This window comes from Rana temporaria, chromosome 1, assembly GCF_905171775.1.
Source record: "Rana temporaria chromosome 1, aRanTem1.1, whole genome shotgun sequence".
NCBI lineage: Eukaryota > Metazoa > Chordata > Amphibia > Anura > Ranidae > Rana > Rana temporaria.
This window is the reverse complement of record NC_053489.1, coordinates 420,306,152-420,331,908: the sequence shown is the minus strand read 5'-3', so window position 1 is coordinate 420,331,908 and position 25,757 is coordinate 420,306,152. Positions and strand designations below refer to the sequence as shown.

Here is a 25,757-nt window from a genome sequence, read left to right as displayed (position 1 = left end):
TATTAGACCAAAGCTATTAATGTGATATTGTGTCGTTTGTTCTTATATTAATTATTACAGCATTATATGTTAATTGCAGGTAAAAGTTACACAAACTACCGAAGGCTGTGATGAACCACAATTAATTAAAACATTAGAAAAAGGAGATTACTTTGGGGAAAAGGCCCTTATTAGGTGAGTACATTTCTGATTGTATCAGTACTTTGTGTAAAACCTCAGGGAGTTAAAGAGGACGTAAACTGATAGATTTTACTTCCTTTTTTGTTCCCTGCAAAGTAAAAGCATAATGTGCTAGTATGCATCACATACTAGCACATTATGTGACATTTACCTGCAAATGAAGCCCGCGCTGTCTGTTGCAGGCCGCATCCAAGTTCGCCCCTCTTCCTTCCAGGGCTGCGGATTTCAGCTGGCCGGACTGTGACTGGCCGGAGTCGCATGATGTCACTCCAACGCATGCGCGCGGGAGCCACCAGTCATGGCACTCGCTATTGAAGAAACGGCATGGAGGGCTGTTTCTTTCTTCACAGCCCATTCGCTGATGAGATCATTGGTGCCGTACAAAGTAAATATTTCCTTAACAGTGCACATTTAGGAGATATTTACAGTACCTATAGGTCAGACTTATTCTAGGCTTACCTATAGGTACAAATGTCTCAGGGAGGTTTTCAACCTCTTTAACAAAGTGTATGTAAAGGTTATTATTTTTTCTTCTGTAGTGTTGCCTACATCACTGTATTTCCTGTGCTCCTACGACTCTAAAGTCATTATTGTCTCCTTTCATGAAATCCTTCCTATTATGGTGAATTACTTTCCCTGGGTGACACCAGCCCCTTAACCAAGCATAGGTGTCATACTGGTTTTCTCATCCTTGCTGTACAATACAAGCCAGTGTGCCAATGCCTGTCTGACCAGCACAAATTCCATATTTGCATAACCCCTTTTCTCTATGACCAGCACATGCAGGGTAATCTTTTTGGAAAAAATATCTGTAAATGATTTTAGCAACCTTTGAACAAAACAGATTCTGGAGAAATATTCTGTAAAACAGACATATACAGTAAGTCCTTGAAGTCTATATAAATAATTTTCATGGAAGACAAATTTGCATATTTCTTCCACTATGAAATATTTATCTGGAATGCATCTAGTCCTATGAAAAGGACTTTTTTTAGTTTTGGATAGCGTGAGGTTAGAACCTCTGTCATTTTTTTTATTGTGGCCTGAGTCCCTGCTGGGGAGATACCCTCTCTATTTGTCCTAATGATCCGCAGGCTGAAAGAATGTGAAAATTCTAAATTTTGGAGTTGTCATGAGAGCAAAAAGTGATGGGAGATCTTCCAATGTGGACAGTGATAACTGTCTAAGAAGGGAATTCCATGTACTTCTTGCTGTTGCATCTACATGACTGGAAGTAAAAGGAAATCTCCCCAGGAGGTTATAGACAATAAAAAAATCCCCAGAAAACCCTTCCCTACCTTTCTAAAACCAAAAACAACAAAAAAATGGATAAACACACACTCAGATCTTCTATCAGTGCCTAAAGAAGGCCTTTACATTAGACATGCGCATTAGTTTTTGTCTGAATGCCTTTTTCGTCCGAATTTTGGGTATTTTCATTATCGTTTTAACAAACGAAAACGAACGCGCAGAATCCGAAACATCTGACATAAAAAAATGCTTTATTTTCATTTTCATTGCTAACAAAAGTTCGATATAGATAGGAGAATCGACATGACTCTGACAATAGCAATCTGTGTCTATCGAACCTGTGGTCGAATGTGCCTAACCTTAACTCTATTAGTGCAAGATTATTCTACATAGAGAGGAAAGATTCGACATTCTAGAGACAGTGCTGGCATGAATGACATAGATTCGATGAAGCAGAGAAAAACATACAAATGTAGAATCTGTCATTGAAGGCTTATGGTGTCCGTCGAAAGTTCTAAGAAGATTCGACAAGCAGCTTAACTGTCCGACGCCAAAATCATAAATTTCCGGTCAAATGCTTGGCCCATAGGCTATAGAAGAATTCGAATGTTAGTTGACTAGTAATAATAATTTATAAATATAATTATTACTAGTGTCATACAACATTAGAATTCTTCTATAGCGTGTAGGCAGAACATTTAACTGAAAATGCACGATTGCGGCGTCGTACAGTTTAGCTGCTCCGTCGAATCTTCTTAGAACATCCGACAGACACCATAAGCCTTCAATTGACAGATTCAACCTTAATTAATTCAGATTTTCAGACAAATGCATTTTATAACGAAACCAAATAAATAAAAACGAATTTCGGGAGTAAGTAAATCAATTTATTGCGAAATTCCGAAAAAAACTAAATATTTCCGTGTGTACATGTCTACAGTACTTCACATGGAAATTTAACTTTGCTTTTCTCAAACGCTCCCCAACTCTGCAACATTAAAATCCCCCTTTTTTTACTTTACCTATTTACATTCTGGCTTGACCTCATCCTCCATTCTTATCTAGAAGAAAATGGCGTGTTCTACTTCTGATGCTGATATGTGACATACATGTCCCAGCCGGTATCAGCTTTCATACAGCAGATATTGAAAGTTGGAGGGCCTGGTCACTGTCATTTGGGGCTGGCGGCCTGAACCTACCTAAACCTAGGGAAGACACCCGGCTACTGATGCTCCAGGGAAGAAGATGGCAGTGAGGAATCAAGTGTGCGCCAGACAGAACACAGATCACAGGACAACGCTGGATTGTTTGCATGGATATGAATTGATCAAAACCCAGCATTAGATAAGCTAAAACTTAAAAATTATTAATTTGGGGGGAAAAAACGTTCTCTCCAAGTGCAAATCGTATTGCTTTTTTTTCCATGTGGGTTGAAGATACTCCTAATCTTATCCCATGTTGCCACATCTATTTTAAGGTGCTCATTTTGAAAACTGAGATGACAAATTTAAAGTTTCACTTATCAAATTTCCTCTGCAGTGAACTCATTCATAAGCCCCGTACACACAACCGGTTTTCCTGCCAGGAAAACTGCCAAGAGAGCTTTTGGGCGGGAAAACCGGACGTGTATGTTTCCTTGCAGTTTTCCCGACAGGAAAACAGCCAGGAATCCCGGTGGGAAAATAGAGAATCTGCTCTCTATTTTCCCGTCGGGATTCCAGGCGTTTTTTTTCTGCCAGATTTATTAATACTTTCCTATGGGGAACACTGTGAGGCAGTGCCGATGGAGCATACACACGGCCGGGATTCCTGGTCAAAGCTCTCACAGCAGTTTTCCTGCCGGGTTCTCAGTTTTCCCGGCTGACTTTTTACCGCCGGGAAAACCGAGCGCGTGTACAGGGTTATAGACTCATTTACCTCAACTCTTAATAAGATGTGGAGGTTTGTAGCAAACGTCTCTACAGATTTTTTAAGATTTTCTCAGTAATGAGTTTTGGGTAGCTTTTAACCACTTAAGGACCGCCTCTTGCACATATAAGTCGGCAGAATGGCATGGCTGGGCACAAGCACGTACCTGTACATCCTCTTTAAGTGCCCAGCCATGGGTTGCGGGCATGCCCGGGACCCGGTCCGAAGCTCCGTGACCACTGCCGCGGGACCCGATCGCCGCTGGAGTCCTGCGATCGGCCCCCGGAGCTGAAGAACGAGGAGAGCTCTGTGTAAACACAGCTTCCCCGTTCTTCACTGTGGCCATGTCATTGATCGCGTGTTGACTGATATAGGGAAGCTCGATCAATGACATCACACGTCCAGCCCCGCCCCCTACAGTTAGAAACACAAATGAGGTCACACTTAACCCCTTCAGCGCCCCCTAGTGGTTAACTCCCAAACTGCAATTGTAATTTTCACAGTAAACAATGCATTTTATAGCATTTTTTGCTGTGAAAATGACAATTGTCCCAAAAATGTGTCAAAAGTGTCCAATGTGTCCGCCATAATGTCGCGGTCACGAAAAAAAAACACTAATCACCGCCATTAGTAGTAAAAAAAAAGATTAATAAAAATGCAATAAAACTATCCCTATTTTGTAAACACTATGACCCGGATTCACAGAGAGCGGGCGCACATTACGCCGCCGTAGCGCAAATAATATACGCTACGCTGATGCAGCGCAGAAAGGCAAGCATGGAATTCACAAAGTCAATGCTGCCAAAACTGCGCTGGGTTTCGAAGGCGTAAGTCGGCGTAGGTGGAAGTGGGCGTGAGCCATGCAAATGAGGCGTGACCCCATGCAAATGATTGTCCGAGCGCCAGACAAGTACGTTTAACGAACTGTGCATGCATCATGCCGTGGACGCATCCCCCCTGCGCATGCTCACAACCAGAACAGCAGAACAACTGCCTAAGATACGCCGGATCACTGCCTACGCCATGAACGTATCCTACTCCCAGCCAGACTCACGTCCAACGTAAACTACGTAAAATACGCCGGCTTGTATTCCTTGGTGCAGACCTTTGCATGTCTGCTGCTGGGTTACACCTCCTTTATGGGTCTTAACTTTACGCCGGACGTACAACTTACGCGCACCAGTCGTAGCCTGCGTCGGGCGCACTTACGTTCCTGAATCGCCGTAGTTTCCTCATTTGCATATTTGAATGGCTGATCAATGGGAGCGCCACCATGCGTCCAGCCTAAATATGCGCCCACGCTACGCCGGCGTAGGCAAGTTACGTCAGCTGGATGAAGCCTATTTTTAGGCGTATCTTAGTTTGTGGGTCTGGCGCACAAATACGACGGTGCATATTTGCACTTACACGGCGTATCTACGTCGGCGCAAGTGCTTTGTGAATCCGGGCCTATAAATTTTGCGCAAACCAATCGATAAACGCTTATTGCGATTTTTTTTACCAAAAACAGGTAGAAGAATACGTATCGGCCTAAACTGAGGAAAAAAAAGTGTTTTTATATATTTTTGGGGGATACTTATTATAGCAAAAAGGAAAAAATATTGCATTTTTTTCAAAATTGTCGCTCTATTTTTGTTTATAGCGCAAAAAATAAAAACCGCAGAGGTGATCAAATACCACCAAAAGAAAGCTCTATTTGTGGGTAAAAAAGAACGCCAATTTTGTTTGGGAACCACGTCGCACCGTGCAATTGTCAGTTAAATCGACGCAGTGCCGAATTGCAAAAACTGGCCAGGTCCTTTACCTGCATTTTGGTCCGGGTCTTAAGTGGTTAAAGTTTGATCCAATATAATTTCCTTTATCTCACATTTGATGCAACAGCTGATAGTTCCCCTTTTTTAATCCTGGTTTTAAAAGTGATATCTAAGCAGCGACTAATTCATGTCTCTCAGCATAGTCAACATAGTTTAAAAAGCAATCACTTCCTACTTAACCTTCTGAGCGGTATTCCCGTGTGTGGCTCGGGGCGAGATTTTTAGGCTACGATCGGTAACCCCGAGACACACACGGGTTTGCTTCGCTAGATGCAGGAAGAGGTTTCTTACCTTTTTCCCTGCGATCCAGCGATGTCAGCGATGTCAGCGATGTCTTTCCCCAGTGCACGGCGGCCGGATGTCCGCCCGATGCACTGTGTTCCCCTGATTCCCTTCCCTGCGAGCGTCGCGACGCAGGGGGGCGGAACGGGGGGGGGGAACGGCGCGAAATTCAAAAAATATAAGTAACACATAGTAAAACACACTGACACAATTGGCTAAAAATTAAAAATAAATTACAGTGACCTTTGATTGCCCCCCAGTGCTTTCCCCAGTGCCCTGTCTGCAGATTGACTGTACCTGTACTGTACCTGTGTCTGCAAACTGCACAGCGATCATGGCAAAGCGCACCTGTACATCAAAATCGCTATGCGACCTGCTGCAAAACAGCGACAGCGATACGGAATCACTTGCGGAGGAGCTGAGTGACAGCGACGCATGGCAAAGTTCGTCATCAGATGCAGAAAGTGATATAAGCGACGATCCTGTGCCCAGCGATGTGCGGACTTGGTGCGCAATTGATTGCGGTGATGACCACGTAGCGCCCCCAAGATTTCCATTTACAGGAGCACCTGGGATAAAAGTGGACGTTGATGACAATCCCCTGGAATACCTCCAACTTTTTCTGACCGCTGAAGTGATCGACAAAATAGTTATTGAGACAAATCGATACCAAGAACAAGAAGCTGCGACTCCTCAGCGATTTTCAAGGCGCAGAAAATGGGAGCCTGTAACCAGCGAGGACATTTGGAAGTTTTTGGGCCTCATTATTTTACAGGGAGTGGTGGGGAAACCCCTGCAAAAATGGTACTGGTCCACGAACAAATTATTGGCCACACCTTTTTTTGGATCCGTGATGTCGGAGTACAGATTTTCATTGATCATGAAATATTTGCACTTTGCAAATAATGAGGACTTTGATGAGCATTCTCATCCAGCTCCAAAGCTGAAAAAAATTTGGGAGGTTTACCAGCTTATTTTGCAGAACTTCCAGCGGACCTATATTCCTGAGCGCGACGTTACCATCGATGAAAGTCTCATGGCCTACAAAGGTCGGCTCAGCTGGATACAGTTCATCGCATCAAAGCGAGCTCGCTTTGGTATAAAAACTTTTATGCTGTGTGAATCCAGCTCTGGATATATTTGGAACTCAGTCGTATACACTGGGAAAGGGACCAAGTTCTGCGAGCGATTCAGCGATTTTGGGATGGCAACCGCTTCAGTTCTGTCATTGATGGAGCCCTTGCTCAACCAGGGCTATTGTGTCACCACAGACAATTTTTATACCTCCCCAGAACTGTACGAGTTCCTTATCCAAAATAAGACCGACGCTTATGGAACCGTGAGGCCTAACCGGCGTAACATGCCGTCAGCATTTCCCAGCAAAAAGCTTGGGAAAGGAGAAGTAGCTGCATGGCAAAAAGGGAAAATGTTGGCACTAAAGTGGCGGGACAAAAAAGACGTTTCCCTTATGAGCACAGTCCATAACACCTCGACCGTCATGGTGCATACCAAAGGTGGCAAGGATATTATGAAGCCACAAGTTGTGTTGGACTACAACCACACGATGGGAGGTGTGGACAGGGCTGACCAGGCCATGACTTTTTACCCAGCGATGAGGAAGCAGCAGAAAAAGTACTATAAAAATTTTTTCCGACATCTTGTCGAACAATGTCTCTGGAATTCCTTCATCCTGATGAAAAAAAAAAGTGACAGGCCTATAGCCCATTCAGACTTTGTGTGGAAGGTGGCAGAACAAATCTTTCTGAAGCACCAAACGCCAATGGCGGTAAACCGATCTGGACATCGGGCTTCTGGTGTAGTGAACCCTGAAAGACTGACTGGTCGTAATTTTTTGGACCACATTCCACCTACTGAAAAAAAAACAGCACCCACAAGGATGTGTGTGGTTTGCTGCTCCAAACGCGACGAAAACGAAAGAAAAATCCGTAAAGAAACGCGTTTCTATTGTGCCGACTGCGACGTTGGACTTTGCGCTGTACCCTGCTTTAAAATGTTTCATACCCGAGACGTTTACTGAATAATGATTTTGCACCCTTGTTTGACCCCCCAAAAAATCAGAGTATCTGAATATATTATTTGTTAAGATTTATTGAATAAAAAGTATTGTTATTATTAAATTATTACTTGTTATTATTTATTATATTATAATTTATGATTTTGTGTTTCAAACTTCATCATAGTCTACTAGAGACTCTGGTTTGGACAGATTTAGGTGAGTTATTCCTAAGAATTACAGGCCTGCAATCTAAAACGCCAAATTTCCATGCAAAATAATGGTACCGCTTTCAGCATCTTTTTTCAGAAAGAATCATACCGCCAGGGAGGTTAATTTATATAAATATGTATACAGTATACTGCCATAATTGCATTTATTACCAAAAAATTACAGCTGTTTTGTTTCTTGACCTGACAAAGGGAATAGGTTTCATTTACTAAAGAAGTTAAAACATTTTACTAGCTTAGTAAACAAAATAAAAATAATAAATATAAATAATAAATAAATAGTAAACAAAATAATAATTCTCCTCAGTCATCCAATCGTGTGCAAGAGAAATCCTGTTTTGATTGTTTTTTTGCACATGATTGGGTATTTAAAGTGGTATTTAAAGTGGTCGCAGCTTCTTTTTATTCATATGGCTAAGTGAACCAAAACTTTGTTAAGTAAACATTCTACACTTTGTTAGCAAATCAAACCCTTTGTGCCTGTTAAAATAAAAATCCAAGCAATCTGTTTCCTTTTTTTTTTCTTTTAAGTGATGATGTCAGATCAGCTAACATTGTTGCAGATGATGATGATGGAGTTGAGTGTTTAGTCATGGATCGAGAGTAAGTAACAATATTTTTTTTTCTGGGATAATTTCTGCCCACAAACAGCTGTAACAGATGTATAGTACGGTTCATTATGTTGTACCTTATTGTATAAGATAGATTATAATTAGAGAGTCTATATTATGAAACAAAAGAAAATCACACATGCCAGGAAATGATGCAGAACAAGCTCCTAAACTGTAGAACATTGTTTTTTTTTTTTTTAATCTTAAATAATTTTGAAAAATAAATACACTAATTAGTATGTATATGTGTTCAAATAATTGTCACAACTCTAACATTGTAATTTACCATATGTAATTTATTTATATATTCATATTTTTTTATTGAAATCTCATTTTAAAAGTCCTATTTTGGTAGCATCTCAGTCAAACTGTTATTTTTTTATATATATCCTCTGTACTGCCTGTTCGTTATATCATGAACTGGGATGAGCTTAGTCTGTCTGACCTCGTTGGCTTGTGCCTTGCTAGAAATGCTTTAGGCCCCGTACACACGACCGGATCTATCCGCTGGGATTTATCCGCGGATCAGTTCCAGCGGATAGATCCGGTCGTGTGTAGGCCCAAGCGGACAATTTTCGGTGGACATTTGTCCAGCCGACGGATTCCCAGCGGATAAAAATTTCTTAGCATGCTAAGAAATCTATCCGCTGGAATCCTGTCCCTCGGACTTATCCGGTCGTCTGTACAGACTCACCGGATAAGTCCGTCCGATCCCCATCCCTCGCATGCGTCGGAATGATTCGACGCATGCGTGGAAGAATTTACCTTCCAGCGTTGCGCACGTCGCCGCGTCATCGTCGGGGCGACGGCGCGGACACGTCGCGACACGTGACCGCGGATGTTTTCCACGCGGATTTTGATCTGATGGTGTGTACAAGCCATCAGATCAAAATCCGGAGGAGGAATGTCCACTGGAAACGTTCCGGCGGACCGTTTCCAGCGGAAATCCTCTCGTCTGTACAAGGCCTAAGACAACAAATAGGATGAAACCCACAAACATTAAAAAAAATGTAGGCCCGGATTCACAAAGCACTTGCGCCGACGTATCTCGAGATACGCCGCGTAAGTGCAAATATGCGCCGTCGTATCTGTGCGCCGTGCCCACAAAACTAAGATAGGCCTAAAAACAGGCTTCATTCCACCGACATAACTTGCCTACGCCGGCGTAGAGTGGGAGCATATTTACGCTGGACGCATGTGGCGCTCCCATTGATTTTCTATTCAAATATGCAAATGAGGGAGATACGCCGATTCACGATCGTACTTGTGCCCGATGCAGGCTACGACTGGTGCGTGTAAGTTGTACGTACAGCGTAAAGTTATGCCCCTTAAAGGAGGTGTAACTCAGCAGCATCCATGAAAAGGGCTGCACCAGGGAACACAAGCCCGCAAATTTACGTAGTTTACATTGGACGTGAATATGACTAGGCGTAGGTTACGTTCACGCCGTAGGCAGTGATCCAGCGTATCTTAGGCAGTTGTTCCGAAGTGATTGTGAGCATGCGCACTGAGATGCGTCCACGGGACGGCGCATGCGCCGTTCGTTATACGTATCTGGCTGGCGCTCGGCCCATCATTTGCATGGGGTCAAGCCTCATTTGCATGGCTCACGCCCACTTCCACCTACGCCGGCTTACACCTAGGAAACCCAGCGCAGTTTTGGGAGGAAGTGCTTTGAGAATTCCATGCTTGCCTCTCTGCGCTGCGTCGGCGTAGCATAAAGGAGATACTCTACGGCGGCATAAATGTGCGCCGCTGTCTATGAATCCGGGCCGTAGAGTGTAACGATGGGTGTCAGGAAAAAAACAAGGATATGTGGGAATTGGCAGAATTCCTCAGGGTCTGGCTACATGTTTCCGAACCTATTAATCCATTGATTCTGTCTCACTGTACCTAATGTAATTCCGAAATCTACACCTCAGCTTCCTTTAGGTGTATAAAAATAAAAACTTCAGTTTTGCTTATTTTTAAAGAAAACATGTGCTTTGCCCATGCTGAAAAAGTTCCTCCATTCCCAGCAGCATATACTCACCTTTCTTCTGTCCTTTGTTACTCCATTCAGCTGCTGTGAGCAAAGATATTAACTGGCTGGATGTGGAGAAAATGTGAATTACTCCATGTTACAGTGTTGGTGCTCAGTTGATTGGCCAAGTGCCGTCACATGAGGGCAGGGAGAGGTTCAGATTATTTTTGCTCCACGAGGGTGGGATAGCAAGGGAAAAGTAGATACGGACAGCTGTTACCTTGTCCTGCATGGACAAAGTACAGGTTCATTATGCAGGGCATAGCCACAGATTCACTTAACTACCACTGGCCCCTGCTTTGGATACTCATCTTTATTTTACTTTCCTACCATTTTTCTGTGAAATAAATTCCTGGTATTTCTGGGCAAGGGGAGCAGGTCACCTGCCCCTGTACTTCTGGGTATGGGGAGCAGGTAATTTGTTTGGATGATTCACTTTGCATCCTCTCTTCGATTCAGGTGTGTATAGTACAAACAAGGGGAGTATGTACAGCTGGGGAGGTCAGCAGTTAAGTGAACCTATTGCTTTGCCATGAATAAGCAAGGCACAGGTTCATTTTAAGATTTTAGTACTGAATCACCAACGATAATGTAAGATTCAAACGTATGTTTTGGTCATAATATTATAAAACTGCCTTACTTTATTTAGCACATTCAATCAGATAGTGGGAACATATGCTGAACTGCAAAAGTACCTTGAGGGCTATGTGGCCAACCTGACTCTTGATGATGAAAGAAGACATGCCAAGTAAGCCTTTAACAATAATTTTCTTTACATGCATGACATACACAAAAAATCGCATGCAAAATGTGTCATGTTGGTTGTTTTGTAAGAAACACAAATGTACATAGGTGACTTTTAGGATACATGGATTTCTCATGTCTATGTAGCATTAGTGTGAAATGAAGGTTATTTATTAGATTGATAAGCTTATTGAATAATTTACCTTCCAATATACCATTCCTTGTATATTTTTTCCTTCATTTGCCTATATATACTTATCTACTATTTGGTGCAGATTTTTTTTTGTTAAAGAACTTTAAATATCAGTTATGATGTAAAATGTACAGTAAGTAATATCACAATTATGTAACTGTAACTTTTAGAATCTAACTCTTGAAAACAGTCAACAGCTTGTGTATGAGAACCTGTATAGATGACTTTAAATATATGGCCAAAAGTTCAATTCCCCACCTGTTTGGAACACCGATATACAGTGCTTTGAAAAGTATTCAAACCCCTTGAAATTTTCTATATTTTGTCATGTTCCAACCTAAATGTATTTTATTGGGATTTTATGTGATAGACCAACACAAAGTGGCACATCATTGTGAAGTGGAAGGAAAATTATAAATGATTTTCAATTTTTTTTTACAAATAAATATGTGAAAAGTGTGGCGTGCATTTGTATTCAGCCCCCCTTAAGCCTCGTACACATGACCGAGAAACTCGACGGGCGAAACACATCGTTTTGCTCGTCGAGATCCTTGTTAGGCTGTCGAGGATCTCAGCGAGCCAAATTTCCCCATTCCCGTTGAGGAAAAAGAAGACATGCTCTCTTTTTGGCTCAACGAGATCCTCGACAGTTTTCTCGTCGAAAAGTGTACACACGACCGGTTTCCTCTGAAAAAAATAAAAAAAACAGCAAGTTTCTTGCTGGTTTTTGCCGAGAAACGCCGAGCGCTTGAGTCAATACTTTGTAGAACCACCTTTCCCCACAATTACAGCTGCAAGTCTTTTTGGGGATGTCTCTACCAGCTTTGCACATCTAGAGAGTGAAATTTTTGGCCATTCTTCTTTGCAAAATAGCTCAAGCTCTGTCAGATTAGATGGAACAGCAATTTTCAAGTCTCACCACAGATTCTAAATTGGATATAGGTCTGGACATTGATTGAGCCATTCTAACACATGAATATGCTTTGAACTAAACCATTCCATTGTAGCTCTGGCTGTATGTTTGGGTCGTTGTCCTGCTGGAAGGTGAACCTCTGCCCCTGTTATGTACTGGAATGTACCTTGTAGCCAGAGCCTAGTGTGCAGGAGGAGGCCTCTCTTACAGCCCCGGCTCTGGAGCTGCTGGAGTTGGGACAGCAAGTTCTGGAGCACGGCGAGGTAGGAGTGCCTGGTGATGATAGCAGCTTGGCACGGTTGGTGGTCCTTCGGGACGGTGGTTGCAGGAGACAGCGTCTCTGGAGCTGGGACAGGCACTGGATAGCAGAAGCTGGTGAAGCAAACCGGGTAAGCAGATAATCAGGTGGGTTAAGCAAGCATAGTCAGATTCAGGCACAGGGTCTGGTAACGGTGGGCAGGAGAGCAGAGCGGAGTCAGAGCAAGCCAGGGGTCGGAGTGGAGAGGGTCGGATGGTCAGACGGAGCCGGGTCGGTTTGAGGTAACAGGTTACAACAGGTCACAGATTTCACTGATACAACGCTGCAGATCAGACAGCAAAGTGTCACTGCAGCTGCTAGCTTTTTAAAGGCTGAGTGGCGCCAATCGCGCATCAACGAGCACGTGCGCGTTCCCGCCATCGTGCACGTGCGCGTGTAGTAGGCACATGCTCGCGCATACGCGCGCGCACATTTGGCGGGCAGATGCGCGCATTTGGCACATATCCGTGTGCATGTGAGGCGCGCCTGCGCACATGAATAGGTGACTGGTTTTGATTCTGACCATTAGTATGTGTGCGCATGCGTGCACGCCGGAGCCTATTGGCAGGTCCCTGACAGCCCCAGTCTCAAGTCTTTTGCAGACTCTAACAGGTTTTCTTCTAAGATTGCTCTGTATTTGGCTCCATCCATCTTCCCAATCAACTCTGACCAGCTTCCCTGTCCTTGCTTAACAAAAGCATCCCCACAACATGATGCTGCCATCATTATGTTTCACAGTGGGAAGGTGTATTCACCGTGATGTGCAGTGTTAGTTTTCCGCCACACATAGTGTTTTACTTTTAGGACAAAAAGTAACATTTTGGTGTCATCTGACCAGAGCACCTGTTTCCCCATGTTTGCTGTGTCTCCCACATGGCTACTAGCAAAGTACAAATGGGACTTCTTGTGGCTTTCTTTTAACAATGGCTTTCTTCTTGTCACTCTTCCATAAAGACCAGATTTGTGGAGTGTACAACTAATTGTTGTCTCACCTGAGCTGTGAATCTCTGTAGCTCCTCCAGAGTTACCATGGGCCTTGGCTGCTTCTCTGATTAATGCTCTCCTTGCCCGCCTTTCAGTTTTGGTAGACGGCCATGTCTTGGTAGGTTTGCAGTTGTGCCATGCTCTTTCCTTTTCAGATGATGGCTTGAACAGTGCTCCATGAGATGTTCAAAGCTTGGTATTTTTTTTTTTATAGCCTAACCCTTCTTTAAACTGCTCCACAACTTTATCCCTGACCTGTCTGGTGTGTTCCTTGGTCTTCATGATGCTATTTGTTCACTAAGGTTCTCTAACAAATCTCTGAGGGCTTAACAGAACAGCTGTATTTATACTGAGATTAAATTACACACATGTGGGCTCTATTTATTAATTAGGTGACTTCTGAAGGAAATTGGTTCCAATCGATTTTAGTAGATTAGATTTTAGAGTATCAGAGTAAAGAGGGCTGAATACAAATGCACACCACACTTTTCACACATTGGAAACCCATTTATCATTTTCCTTTCACTTCACAATTATGTGCCACTTTGTGTTGATCTGTCATATAAAATCACAATAAAATACATTTACATTTTTGCTTGGACCATGTCAAAATGTGTATTATTTCAAAAAGTATGAATACTTTTTTAAGTCTCTGTATAGCAGCCTTAATTTTTCTGGGCAGGCTTTCCACAAGATTTTGTGTCCGTGGGAATTTGTGCCCATCCAGCCAGAGGAGCATTCGAGAAAATTTGTCTCATAACTGTTGTTATTAATTCATCCCAAAGTTGGTCATTAGGGTTGAGGTCAGGGCTCCGTGAAAACCAGTAAGGTTCCTCTACACAAAACTCATACCAAAACAATGTTTTATACAATTGGCTTTGTGTACAAAGACACAATCACACTGGGACACAAAAGGACCTTCTCCAAACTATTGGCAAAAAAGTTCAATGTGTACAATTGTCTAAGATAACTTTGTATGCTGTAGTATTAACAGCACCCTTCACTAGAAACAGCTAAACTCAATAACTTGGAGGGATGTCAGCATACTTTTTTGCCATTCAGGTAGAAGTGGCTGTTGGTGTCTACATATTTTTGGTCACAGTGTGTTAGATACCACTGTTAACCCTTTCATTACTGAACTGCATGGTTGCATACTTTTATTGAATAAACTTGTTTTTAGATTCTATATGATGCAGTTAAAGCTTGTGTCCACAAGGTTTATTCAATAAAAGTATGCAACCATGCAGGTCAGTAATGAAAGGTTTAAAGGGGTTGTAAAGGGGTTGTAAAGGAAAAAAAACATTTTTTTCATAATAAGCATCCTTTACCTGCAGACGTTCCTCTTTTCACTTCCTCATTGTTCGTTTTTGCTTAGAATTTGCTCTATTTCTTCTCTGTTCTGTTCACTTCCTGCTTGTCTGATTGTTACTCACCACCATGAAGGGAGGCTTTACTGCGGTGGTCAGTAACATGCTTGCCCCCTCCTGGGAACTACATCTGTGAGGCAGGACGCTCTCTACGTGTTAGAGACTTCAAGGAGGTGTGAATTACTGGGCGTGCCGCAATGCATACTGGGAAATGTAGTTCTTACATGAACGAGCGCCGCAAACCAGGAAGTGAATGAGAGAACAGAAACTAGAACGCCCGAGGTGATATAGATGAAGGAATTTAATAGGTATTTACTCGTTTTTTAACAGAATCATTACACTATTCTGTCTGTCTACCATGCAGACATTAATTTTAGGCAAAAAAATGTTTTCCTTTACAACTCCTTTAACAGTGGTATCTAACATGCTGTGACCAAAAATATGTAGCCACCCAACAACCACATCTACCTGAATGGCAAAAAAGTAGGCTGACATCCCTCCAATTATTGAGTTTAGCTGTTTCCAGTGACATTATATTTAAAAAGTAAACTATCCAACATTTAGCTTTTGTAAACTGTATTTATGATATCTCTGCATTTGAGTCCTTGGATATGCACACCTACTGTGCGGTTTATGAGGTGGATTTTTAAAATTGATTTTCTATTATGAAGTGTTTACTTTTAGTGGCTAACTAAATAGAATAAAATTGTAAGCCTGCTTCGGACGTGGTATAGTTGAAATTTCTCAAAATATATACACACACCTTAAACTACAGCTAAGGGTGATATTTTTTAGACATACACACGTTAAACTATGGATAACATTTCTCCAAGAAGAAGTAGCCTTTGGAGTAATGTATTTGCCTGAAGCATAGGTTCAAATGATGACTCTCCTACACATGTACTGTACCCAAAAATAGTAAGGCTGAAAATTTTAATGTTTATACTCTGTTAAGTTGTAATTTTATCTTATGTACAAAACCTTTTCTTTATTTCTTTAGGAAGTCCACAGAAGGACAACTTGAGAGAGTATTGTCACTGGAAACAATACAGATGAAAGAAAGAGCTTTTAGACTTTGCTCTTCATCACCATTTAATGACCTAGAGGTTATCACCACACTGGGTGTTGGTGGGTTCGGACGAGTGGAACTTGTAAGAGATTTTGTTCTTAAAATTTTTATATTATTGGTAATACAACACAACAAATATAAAACATAGATATACATAGAGATGTGCCCTGTTCTTCTACTACTGCATTTAACATTTGTATTAATGCTTCTTCTGAAAAATGTCCAGTTCAGTGGTTTCCGTGTTCAAGTATTCCATCTAAACCAATAAGACATTCTTTATAACTGAGATTGTTGGGGATTATGGTGTTGATTTTGTTGTTTCCTAATTCTGTGATCATGTTTACATCCAATTATAGGCTCGATTGACAAAGTTTTACACAAGGTTTTTTATTTTCAGCCATGTGATTGTAATTTTCAAATATTACTGGACTGAAAATAACTGGTACTTTTTTTATAAAATAGGGACCTTATCCTGGTATTTTAGCTTTGTATAATGAGTCTATATATACAGTGTATGTGTGTTTTCATTTCACTGCCTTTTAAGAGCACTTAGATAATTTTAATGTCACATTTCATTTTCGGCAAAACCCCTTCCAAACTTCAATTAAAAAAACAAAAGTAAAAATGTAAAGAAGCATTAGTAACATAAATTTTCAGGAAAGTACTATATCACACATGCTGGACCAGTACAGCAATGATGTAATCACCCTGTGTACACCTCGGGGCAAGGGTGTCAAACTCAATTTCATTGTGGGGCGCATCAGCATTATGGTCATCCTCAAATGGCCAGATGTATCTGTAAGGCTATATAAATGTGTAACACCCTCTAGTTAGGTAGGTGCTAGAGTGATTATTTTTCTTGAAGTGTAGGAAAATGTAGGCCTGTTTGTTTTCATTCAGGGCTGGGAGTGGCTCAGGGCAGGGCTGGGAGTGGCTCAGGGCAGGGCTGGGTGACTCACATGTAGCATCACTGGGGTGTCCTAGGAGCCTTGACTAATCCCCAACTTGGAATGGCAGGGGGCAGGCCTCCTTAAATACCTGGGATAAGCTCAGCTGGGGAGGAGTTGTCGGGTGGAAGAGCTGGAGTAAGAGAGTGTAGAGGCTGTTTGGGCCCACATGGAGCTCCCCAGTTGGGGGGGGGGGGGCTGGGGCTCAGGCGCATCCATGAGGAGTAAAGAGATGCTGGAAGGAGAGGCACATGGGAGAGCAAGTAGAGGACAGCGGGAGAGAACACTTCTAAAAGTCTCCAGGGAGGACAACTGGTCGCAGCCAGGAGGGCTGGTGAGTGAGCACAGTCAGGAGAACTGGGGAGGCACGCCTGAGAGAACTTAATGTTGTGGCTGCATAGATAGTCGAGGGATCTATATGAGGAGTTCTGTCCTTCCCTGTGCTGCCAACTGCTGAGGTGGGGGGGGGGGGGCAAATATGAGCCTCTCTGCGGCTGCATGGAATGATTTTGTCCTCCTCTCTGCTAAAGACTGTTTCGATGGGGGTAGAGGCAAGGGTGATTCTGCAGCTGCAGGAAGGAAAAGGGGGGGCACCCGGATTCGTCCCGTGGGCCTTGTGTTCGACACTTGTGCCTTAGGGCATTAGAAGCCTATTCATAATGTTCCTGCACATACAGAGGTTCCCTTTGACTTCTAAAGTCATAACTCCTAATCTGGTTTAGGAAGTACTGAAGCCAGGGGATCAATGTGACACCAGGTAACTAGCATTTTAAGAAGGGCAAAATATGCAATATGTAATTTTGCTTACTCATAGATTATTAACTTTTGAATTTTCCAATATAGAGACTAGGATAAGTGATGAATTATAACATGATAATAAAAACAAAATAAAAATAAAATACTGGTTGATTCTCGCATTTGTAGGTAAAAGTGAAAAATGAGAACTTAGCATTTGCTATGAAATGCATTAAGAAGAAGCATATTGTGGATAACAGACAACAAGAACATATCCACTCTGAAAAGAATATACTAGAAGAAGCTAATTCACCATTTATAGTAAAGTACGTGTTTGTGTGATCATTGATCATTGCATGCTTCCTAACAATATTATAGTTACCGTAAATATGTTTTTATACAGCGTTTTTAATAGGCTATACTGTATTTTTATTTATTTCATGCACAGCTGCCAGCATCATATCAAATAAGTAATTATTCAACAAAAAGACACATTTTTGTAGATGGGGAAGTGCAGAATGGCTTCATATGCATTCAGAATGTATTTTGAGCTACATGCATGGAGGGAAAGCCAGTCTGATGAAAACAATGCCCTTAAAAAAGTTCAGAATTTATGATTTACATGCATATTACTTATGAGAAGAGGGCACCTTAAAAATCAACTTAAAGCCCAACCCTTGGTAAAACTTTTTTTTTATTATTATTTTAATAGAGTGAACCAGAGTCAAAAAGCTCTGCCAAGTTTTTACAGCTGCCTGTTTCCTCATTGGGTAAACTTTCCATTAATTCCTGCCCACCAAAAAGGAGTGTGTTCTGATGTTACTAAGAGAGGAAGACATAGAGAGCAATAAAGACCCCTATAAATGCACTTTTGTTACTGTCTCTGCTCACATCAGATAGAGACCCTGTCACCTCCTGCCCTTATGACATTATTTTGCTGGGACAGGAAATAAGGGAACATTTGTACATGACTGGATGATGGAAGTCAACAAAGCTTCACCTTATTTACCAAGGTGAGGGAAAATTCCACTGCAAAGTGAATATTCCCATACAAAGTGAAAAGGCTTTTCGCCTTTAGCAAATCATCCCCAGGATGTCACTTTTATAAGAAAAACTGACCACACTAAGTAGGAGAGCACAGCAGTTCTCTTCCAATGACCAGACTTATTCTGACATACACCATTAACTGGGAAGCTCAGTGTGCTGCTGTTTCCCCTCCCCCAGTTCGTATGCAGCTTATAACAGAGGGGATGTGATCAGTTATAATAAAAGGTAAAAAAGGGTATTTATAATGTTTTTTATATCTATACAACAATGTTTGCCTTTCATTTCTCTTTTAAACTGAATGGGTTGTTTTACAAGATTTACAGTCACTTTAAGTACAAGCTAATAATGAGCCAATATATACTTTCAGATTATACCGAACCTTTAAAGATTCAAAATACGTATATCTCCTGCTGGAAGCTTGTCTGGGGGGAGAACTTTGGAGTCTCTTAAGAGATAGGTAAATACTTAGGTATCATTCAGGATTTTTTACACTGTTCTAAATCTTGTATTTATGTTTCAATTTTTTGTCTATTTATATGTATGTGCAATACAGTAAAAGAAAAGGATTAAACATGGAATAAACGTGCAGGGTTTTAGTGAAGAAACAATTAAATGTAAACTAAAAAATGACAAATTACATCTACTCTGAATTTCTTTTCTACTTTTATTCCAGTTTTTTTTTATACATTTTTATTTCGTTTTGCAGATGTTAACAAACCAAGAAAACATTTTATTACACACAGTACGTATGGCTGTACAATCATTAATAGTAATCATCAATAGTCTATGGTGATATCAATATTAGTCATTAACCCTAGAAGGTGTTATGGGTTCAGTGACGGCTGGTGCCCCAATTTTTTGGGGGGGCAAACAAACTGAAAAAAAACATCAATTGCAGCCTCACTGTGCCCATCAAATGCAGCCACTGTGCCCATCAAACACAGCCACTGTGCCATCAAATGCAGCTACTGTGCCCATCAAATACAGCCACTGTGCCATCAAACACAGCCACTGCGCCCATCAAACACAGCCACTGCGCCCATCAAATGCAGCCACTGTGCCCCATCAAATGCTGCCCCTGTGCCCATCAAATGCTGCCACTGTGCCCCATCAAATGCTGCCACTGTGCCCACCAAATGCTGCCAATGTGTCCATCAAATAGTGCCCCATCAAATGCTGTCACTGTGCCTATCAAATGCTGCCAATGTGCCTATCAAATAGTGCCACATTAAATGCTACTACTGTGCCCATCAAATAACCACTGTGACCCCCCTGCCCGCTCACTGTCTGCCTGGCACTTACCCTGTCTCTGTGGCGGGTCATGCATGTGAGTGATGGCAGCGAGCGGTGGTACCTTGCAGCGTGTCATACAGTGGCTTCTGTGTCCTCCGTGTGTCTCCTCCCGATAAGCGTCCAATCGTAGCACCAAAAAATTAATTTCTTCATCATTTTAGGCCGATATGTATTCTTCTACATATTTTTGGTAAAAAAAAATGCAATAAGCATATATTGATTGGTTTGCGCAAAAGTTATATCATCTACAAACTATAAGTAAGATTTAAGGCAAATTGTATGACATTATTATTATTATTATTATTATTATTTTTACTAGTAATGGCAGTGATCTACAGTACTGTGACATTGCGACAGATAGATCGGACTCTTTTGACACTATTTTTGGGACCACTAACATTTATACAACAATCAGTGCTATAAATACTGTGTAAATGTTACTAACAGGGAAGGGGTTAACACTAGGGGGTGATCAGGGGTAAAATGTGTGTTCCCTCAGTGTGTTCTAACTGTATGTGGAAAGGACTGACTAGGGGATATCGTTGTTCCTACTTAGTAGAAACAAATGAGATGTCTCCTCTGCCCTGACAGAACAGGGATTTGTGTGTTTACACTTACAAATCCTTGTGCTAGCTCTCTTGCACGTGATCACCCGTAACCAGCGGTGATAGCGCCTGCTGTGCAGCGGGGGCGCGGGTGCCTCCGGTGGGGTGCACACGCCCTCTGGTGGCTCCTAAAAGGAACCCCATACTCGTATGGAGTTTCGCGCAGGGGTGCCATTCTGCCCCGTAAAAAGACGTGACCCGGTCGGGAACCTGTTAATGGACGTACCGCCACTGTATGGGCTACTATATTATTCCTGGTTTTATAGAACATGTACATTGATTATTATAAAGACAGGTAATACTCTCCAAAGTACAACAAAAAGAAATAGTAAAACACTAATTTCACAAACATTCGCCTTCTGGTTGTCAAAAAATACTTATGAGGCCTTAAGTGACTTTTACATGAAGTCTCAAAGCACTTGGAAAAGATCAAAGAGTTCTTTTAAAAATGTAATTTCATTTAATTTGTGGATTACGGTAAATTAATCATTTCTTGGATCTGTCTGAAAATTACATTTGGCAAAATCACTGTGTGGGCACTAGAAATTGAAATGTTTAAGCACTTCATGTGGCACATGTGTAATGTCAAAATGATGATTAAAATTGAAAACACTTGAAAATAAATGTTGACTTTGTTCCCAGAGGAAGCTTCGATGAGATGACTGCTAAATTTTGCGTTGGATGCGTAACTGAGGCTTTTGAGTATCTGCATCGCATAGGTGTCATGTACCGAGATTTAAAGCCAGAAAATCTACTTCTAGACTCAGAAGGCTATGTAAAACTGGTAAGTTTACATTCTGCATATTTTATTGTGCGTTCAGTAGAGATTAAATAGTAAGTGATATGCGAGATTATCTAATAATTTTATCTCTCACACTTATATACAAGCAATTTTTACATTTCTGGTAAGGGCCTGTTTATTTGGCAATAACTGTAATTTCCTAACGCGATTGCAAACCCTTATTTTTTTAATAACACACATGTTATACTTACCTGCAATGCCTTTGAACAGAGCTGCCCCAATCCTCTCCTTTGTAGGTCCTCCTTCCAAGCTCCTGGCTCTTCCCTCTGCCGGCTGCCCACCATAGCAAGCCGTTGACAATGGAGACACTCATGCGTGCTTGCCCCCGAGCTGGCTCTGTGTGTTCATATAATGACACTTACATTTCTGGTACAAAGATTTCAAAGATATTTTTAGATTCTGTGAAGTTTTTATTTAGACGCTAAGAAAAAAATAAGAAACAAAATAATTACAATTTTTTTTTAATATTAATGGTTTAACGAAATAGAAAAAAATGATCAAAATATAGTAGAAAGATAATGACAGTAAACTAAATTAGTTGTTGAAATTAGTACAGCACTTGCAAATGTCAATGTTAATCACTTCTGCTCTATTAGTGCTGCTCCCCTGAACAACTTTCAGTTTTCATACAAAAAGTTAATCATGCACAACGCAGTGTGCAGTAAGTCTATTAGCTTGGAGAAGAGAGGGAGGAAGAGAATGGAGCAGAAGAGTGTCTTGCTATCCTAGTCTATGGTGCTGTGTGTTTCAATTGATGCAGACAATGTGAGGAGAAACAAGTTTAGTCCCTGCATGCAAGGGTGGATCTATAGAATGCTGCAGGAGAAAGGAGTTAACCTGGAACAGGAAACCTCGGGCAGTGGTCATGGCAGTAGCAAAAATGGTGATTTAATATTACTTATTAAAAGGGGTTAATAAAGAGTTAAACAGGAACAAATTTTAATAAAATTTGTTGGAATCTTGGGAAAGTTGAGGATACTAAAGGTAGCAAGAAAACACTCCTACATGATCTCATGAGCTTTGCATCCCAGGAAAGGCTGAGTAATACTACTGATGCCCATGTGAATGTATAGCAGCACATTCTTGCAAGACTTTGGATACTGTCACAAACATGGTAAGTAAGCCTAAGGTGAAGAAGAAGCCCCGGCTTCGGGGACTACTGGTAGTGAGACAACAGCCACGGGAACACGGCGGGGTATGAATGCCTGAGATCAGTGCAGTACTCTGCATTGGTAGCAGCAGTCAGCAGGTGGATGTTGCAGCAGAACAGGCTGGTGGCAGATGATATGGCATGGAGCTTGGCTGGTGCAGACTGTGGATGTACAGCAGGAAGATGGAGCCAGATGTAAGCTTGTTGGACTGAACAGCTGTAGTAGGCTGGATGAGCAGGATGCAGGGTCAGGCAAGCCAGGTCGGTAAGAGTCAGGCATAAACATCAGGCAGCTGGATAGTCGGGATGACAAGCCAGTGTCAGCAGGTAAGTAGATCAGACAAGAACAGGAGGCAGAAGCAGAATCCTAGGACAAGCTGAGGTCAGGGCAGGTAGCAGACAAGCATGGTTGTGAGCAAGCCGGGTCAGGATTAGAGGTCAAAACACGGGTGTCAGGAACATAGCACACAGAAGCTGTAGACCAAGGCACACGCCTGGTTGTGCACATCTGCCCAGCCTGGTGCCGACCTGCGCATGCACATACATATGCGCCTGGAAAATGTCTTTGTTCTATGGGCAAGCCTTCCCTGACAGATACACAGGAGGAGATTTACAAAAACCGAAGCCAGGAAACCAATGAAAGAATTAATGCTTAGAGCCTGCATAAACATTGGTTTCCTGGCAATGCCAGGAAACCAATGCCTAACTCCTCCCCCACCAAAAAAATCCAAAAATTATAATTTGTTTATTATTATTTTTTTTTCAAATTTTTTTTTTTTTCCAAAAATGATATTGCTGAAGCATTCCCACTAATTATGTGAGCAGACTGCAGTTCCTCTTAAAAAACAAAGTAAAAAAAAAAGCTGGCAGCAGCGGGATGTGAACCCAGGCCTTCATCAGCACCTTCTACAGTGACTTCAGACCAGTGAGCCACACTGCCAGCTGAGTTATATTGGACCCTACACTTATTGTTATCTCACATATATATTATTATTATTATTATTATAGCCAAATTTACCACCCTAGCTCCTCCCACAGTTTTTAGACTACATAGACAAGTAATATACCGAAACGTGCGGATTGTTCCCGATTGGTGGGCTATTACTTTGTGGAATGGAATCGTTCACGAAATATTGTTGTTTTTGCTGCAAAATTTGTCCCATAGGAATGAATAAAACTAGAGTGTGAGCTGACAAAAACTGAAAAATAAGGACATGATTTCTAAACTGCCACCACTCCCTCATGTCCATGCCTAAGCCATAGTCCTGACCGTTTTCACAATATGACAATTTGTTTGCAACTCAGCCATCCATAGACATTCATTGAAATTACAGTCTAGACACCTAAAATTTAAAGGGCAATATCTAAACTGCGACTGTGCCTTCAATTGTAATATGTCAGAGACATACTATACATCTAAAATGTAGGTCTGGGTCTTGTGGTTCTCACAATATTAAGCTCTTCGCTGTACGATTTGTAGTTTTTAAAATACGACTATTTGAAGAATGACAAGTATTTAGGAGAGGCAAAAAACTCTGGTCTGTGCTTAGAGCCTGCATAAACATTGGTTTCCTGGCAATGCTGACAGGAATTATAGCTCCTCCCACACAGCTCTGAGGGGAATTGTAGCTCCTCCCACACAATCAGAATCTGGTGCAGCTGTACATGGTAGTTAATCAGTTTCTAACTTCAGCTTGTTCAATTAAGCCCTGGCAAAAAAAACTGAAAGCTGATTGGTTTCTATGCAGAGTTGCACCAGATGTTGCACGCTCCAGTTTTAGTAAATAACCTCCTTCGTTTATTTTTTTCAGGATCCCACAGGATTTCTGTGTGACATCAATGCCACACAAAATGCCATCTTTATTATTTTCTTCCAATTTTTTTATGGAAGTTAATCGACAGGGGTTATGTTTTTATTGCTTGGTCCACTTTGACCTCTCTAACCTTCTTCCATCTCACCACAATTAGTAGTGCAGTACCTGCATACTTTATGCATTTCTTCTGCAAGCATTGAAGAAAGGGGAAATGCTATATACTGACCCTCTTGAATGCAAATACATTTTTAAAGAAAGAAGCATTGTTTAAAGATGACACATGTAAGTAACAATGTAGCACAGCAAGTGGCCTGCACTGTAACTGGAATTATGCTTAGAGAACAGCAGAATTTGTTAAGATAGTATGTGGACATCATGCAGCTACCCTTTGAAATCTCACACAGAGCACTAATCTAGTTTTTATCCTCAGTATGCCAGATGGCTTACAGGAATTCCTGATAAAAGACAAGAAAGGCTAATTCAGAACACTTTCTGTATATATTTCACGCCTTAGGTTGATTTTGGATTCGCTAAGAAGCTCTTTTCTGGCCAAAAAACATGGACGTTCTGTGGGACACCAGAATATGTTGCTCCAGAAGTCATTTTAAATAGAGGCCACAGCTTCAGTGTTGATTTTTGGTCACTTGGCATATTATTATATGAACTACTCACAGGAAGGTAAGTGGTATTATAATAAATATTATTCTGTTTTGTAAATTAATATGTATTTGCTACTGTGTATTCATGTGTAACATTGGACTTCATTTTAGTTTTCTATCTCATAATGGTGACAACAATTTATCATAATTTATTGGAGAAAAAATCTGTACAAGGCATTTGGGGAAAATGTAAGTGGCACCAGTGAAAACGTATGGGGCCAAATTATTAAAGGATGGCAAAATAAAAGAAACCAACCAGTTTAAAGTCGAATTTTAAAGAAGTAAAATTTTGCATAGAATAGAGACATTGAGACAATTGTGGTTTTGTGGCAAATCTAATTGTTCTGGATTGCATTCACTTCCAAACGTATGTGAGATTTTGCCACGTAGAATCTTTTTAAACCCATAATGCACTGCATAGAATTGATGACCCATGGTCAGCAGGCTTAGAAAGACAAATACTGGGGGGGAATTTGATAAATCAGCCCCCTTACAAAAAATGGGGGTTTGCAGTAGGCATATTGCCAGTGTATGTTGTAACTTTTATGGACAGGATAGGGAGAGATGACAATCTGTATACAGAGAACGTAGTGAAATGTATGCTCCCTCTGTTTTTACAGATGTATTCAAGTGACCGTTAGTTAGGACTAGTGTTGCTCTGCACCCCTGCCCCAAAGCACCTTGTCCCCATGGTGATGGGAAAAAGGGTCTCTTCCCCACAACCCTGGGCTTTGGCTTATCGGAATCTGGAACCCCCCTTAACAAAGGGCCCCCTAGATCCCGGCCCCCCATGTGAATGAGTATGGGATACATTGTATTCCTAC

General features: G+C 41.5%; 1 protein-coding gene across 1 annotated transcript in view; it reads left to right on the top strand.

Annotated features, from left to right (window-relative positions):
* The window catches only part of PRKG2 (protein kinase cGMP-dependent 2), a 124,492-nt gene that overhangs the window by 71,626 nt on the left and 27,109 nt on the right, over nucleotides 1-25,757 (top strand). Inside the window, exons 8-15 of the mRNA XM_040325109.1 lie at nucleotides 80-174; nucleotides 8,211-8,282; nucleotides 10,963-11,061; nucleotides 15,813-15,963; nucleotides 17,753-17,889; nucleotides 18,978-19,067; nucleotides 21,151-21,292; nucleotides 24,789-24,952. Coding sequence (XP_040181043.1) covers nucleotides 80-174; nucleotides 8,211-8,282; nucleotides 10,963-11,061; nucleotides 15,813-15,963; nucleotides 17,753-17,889; nucleotides 18,978-19,067; nucleotides 21,151-21,292; nucleotides 24,789-24,952 — 950 coding nt within the window. The remainder of the gene's footprint in view (nucleotides 1-79; nucleotides 175-8,210; nucleotides 8,283-10,962; nucleotides 11,062-15,812; nucleotides 15,964-17,752; nucleotides 17,890-18,977; nucleotides 19,068-21,150; nucleotides 21,293-24,788; nucleotides 24,953-25,757) is intronic.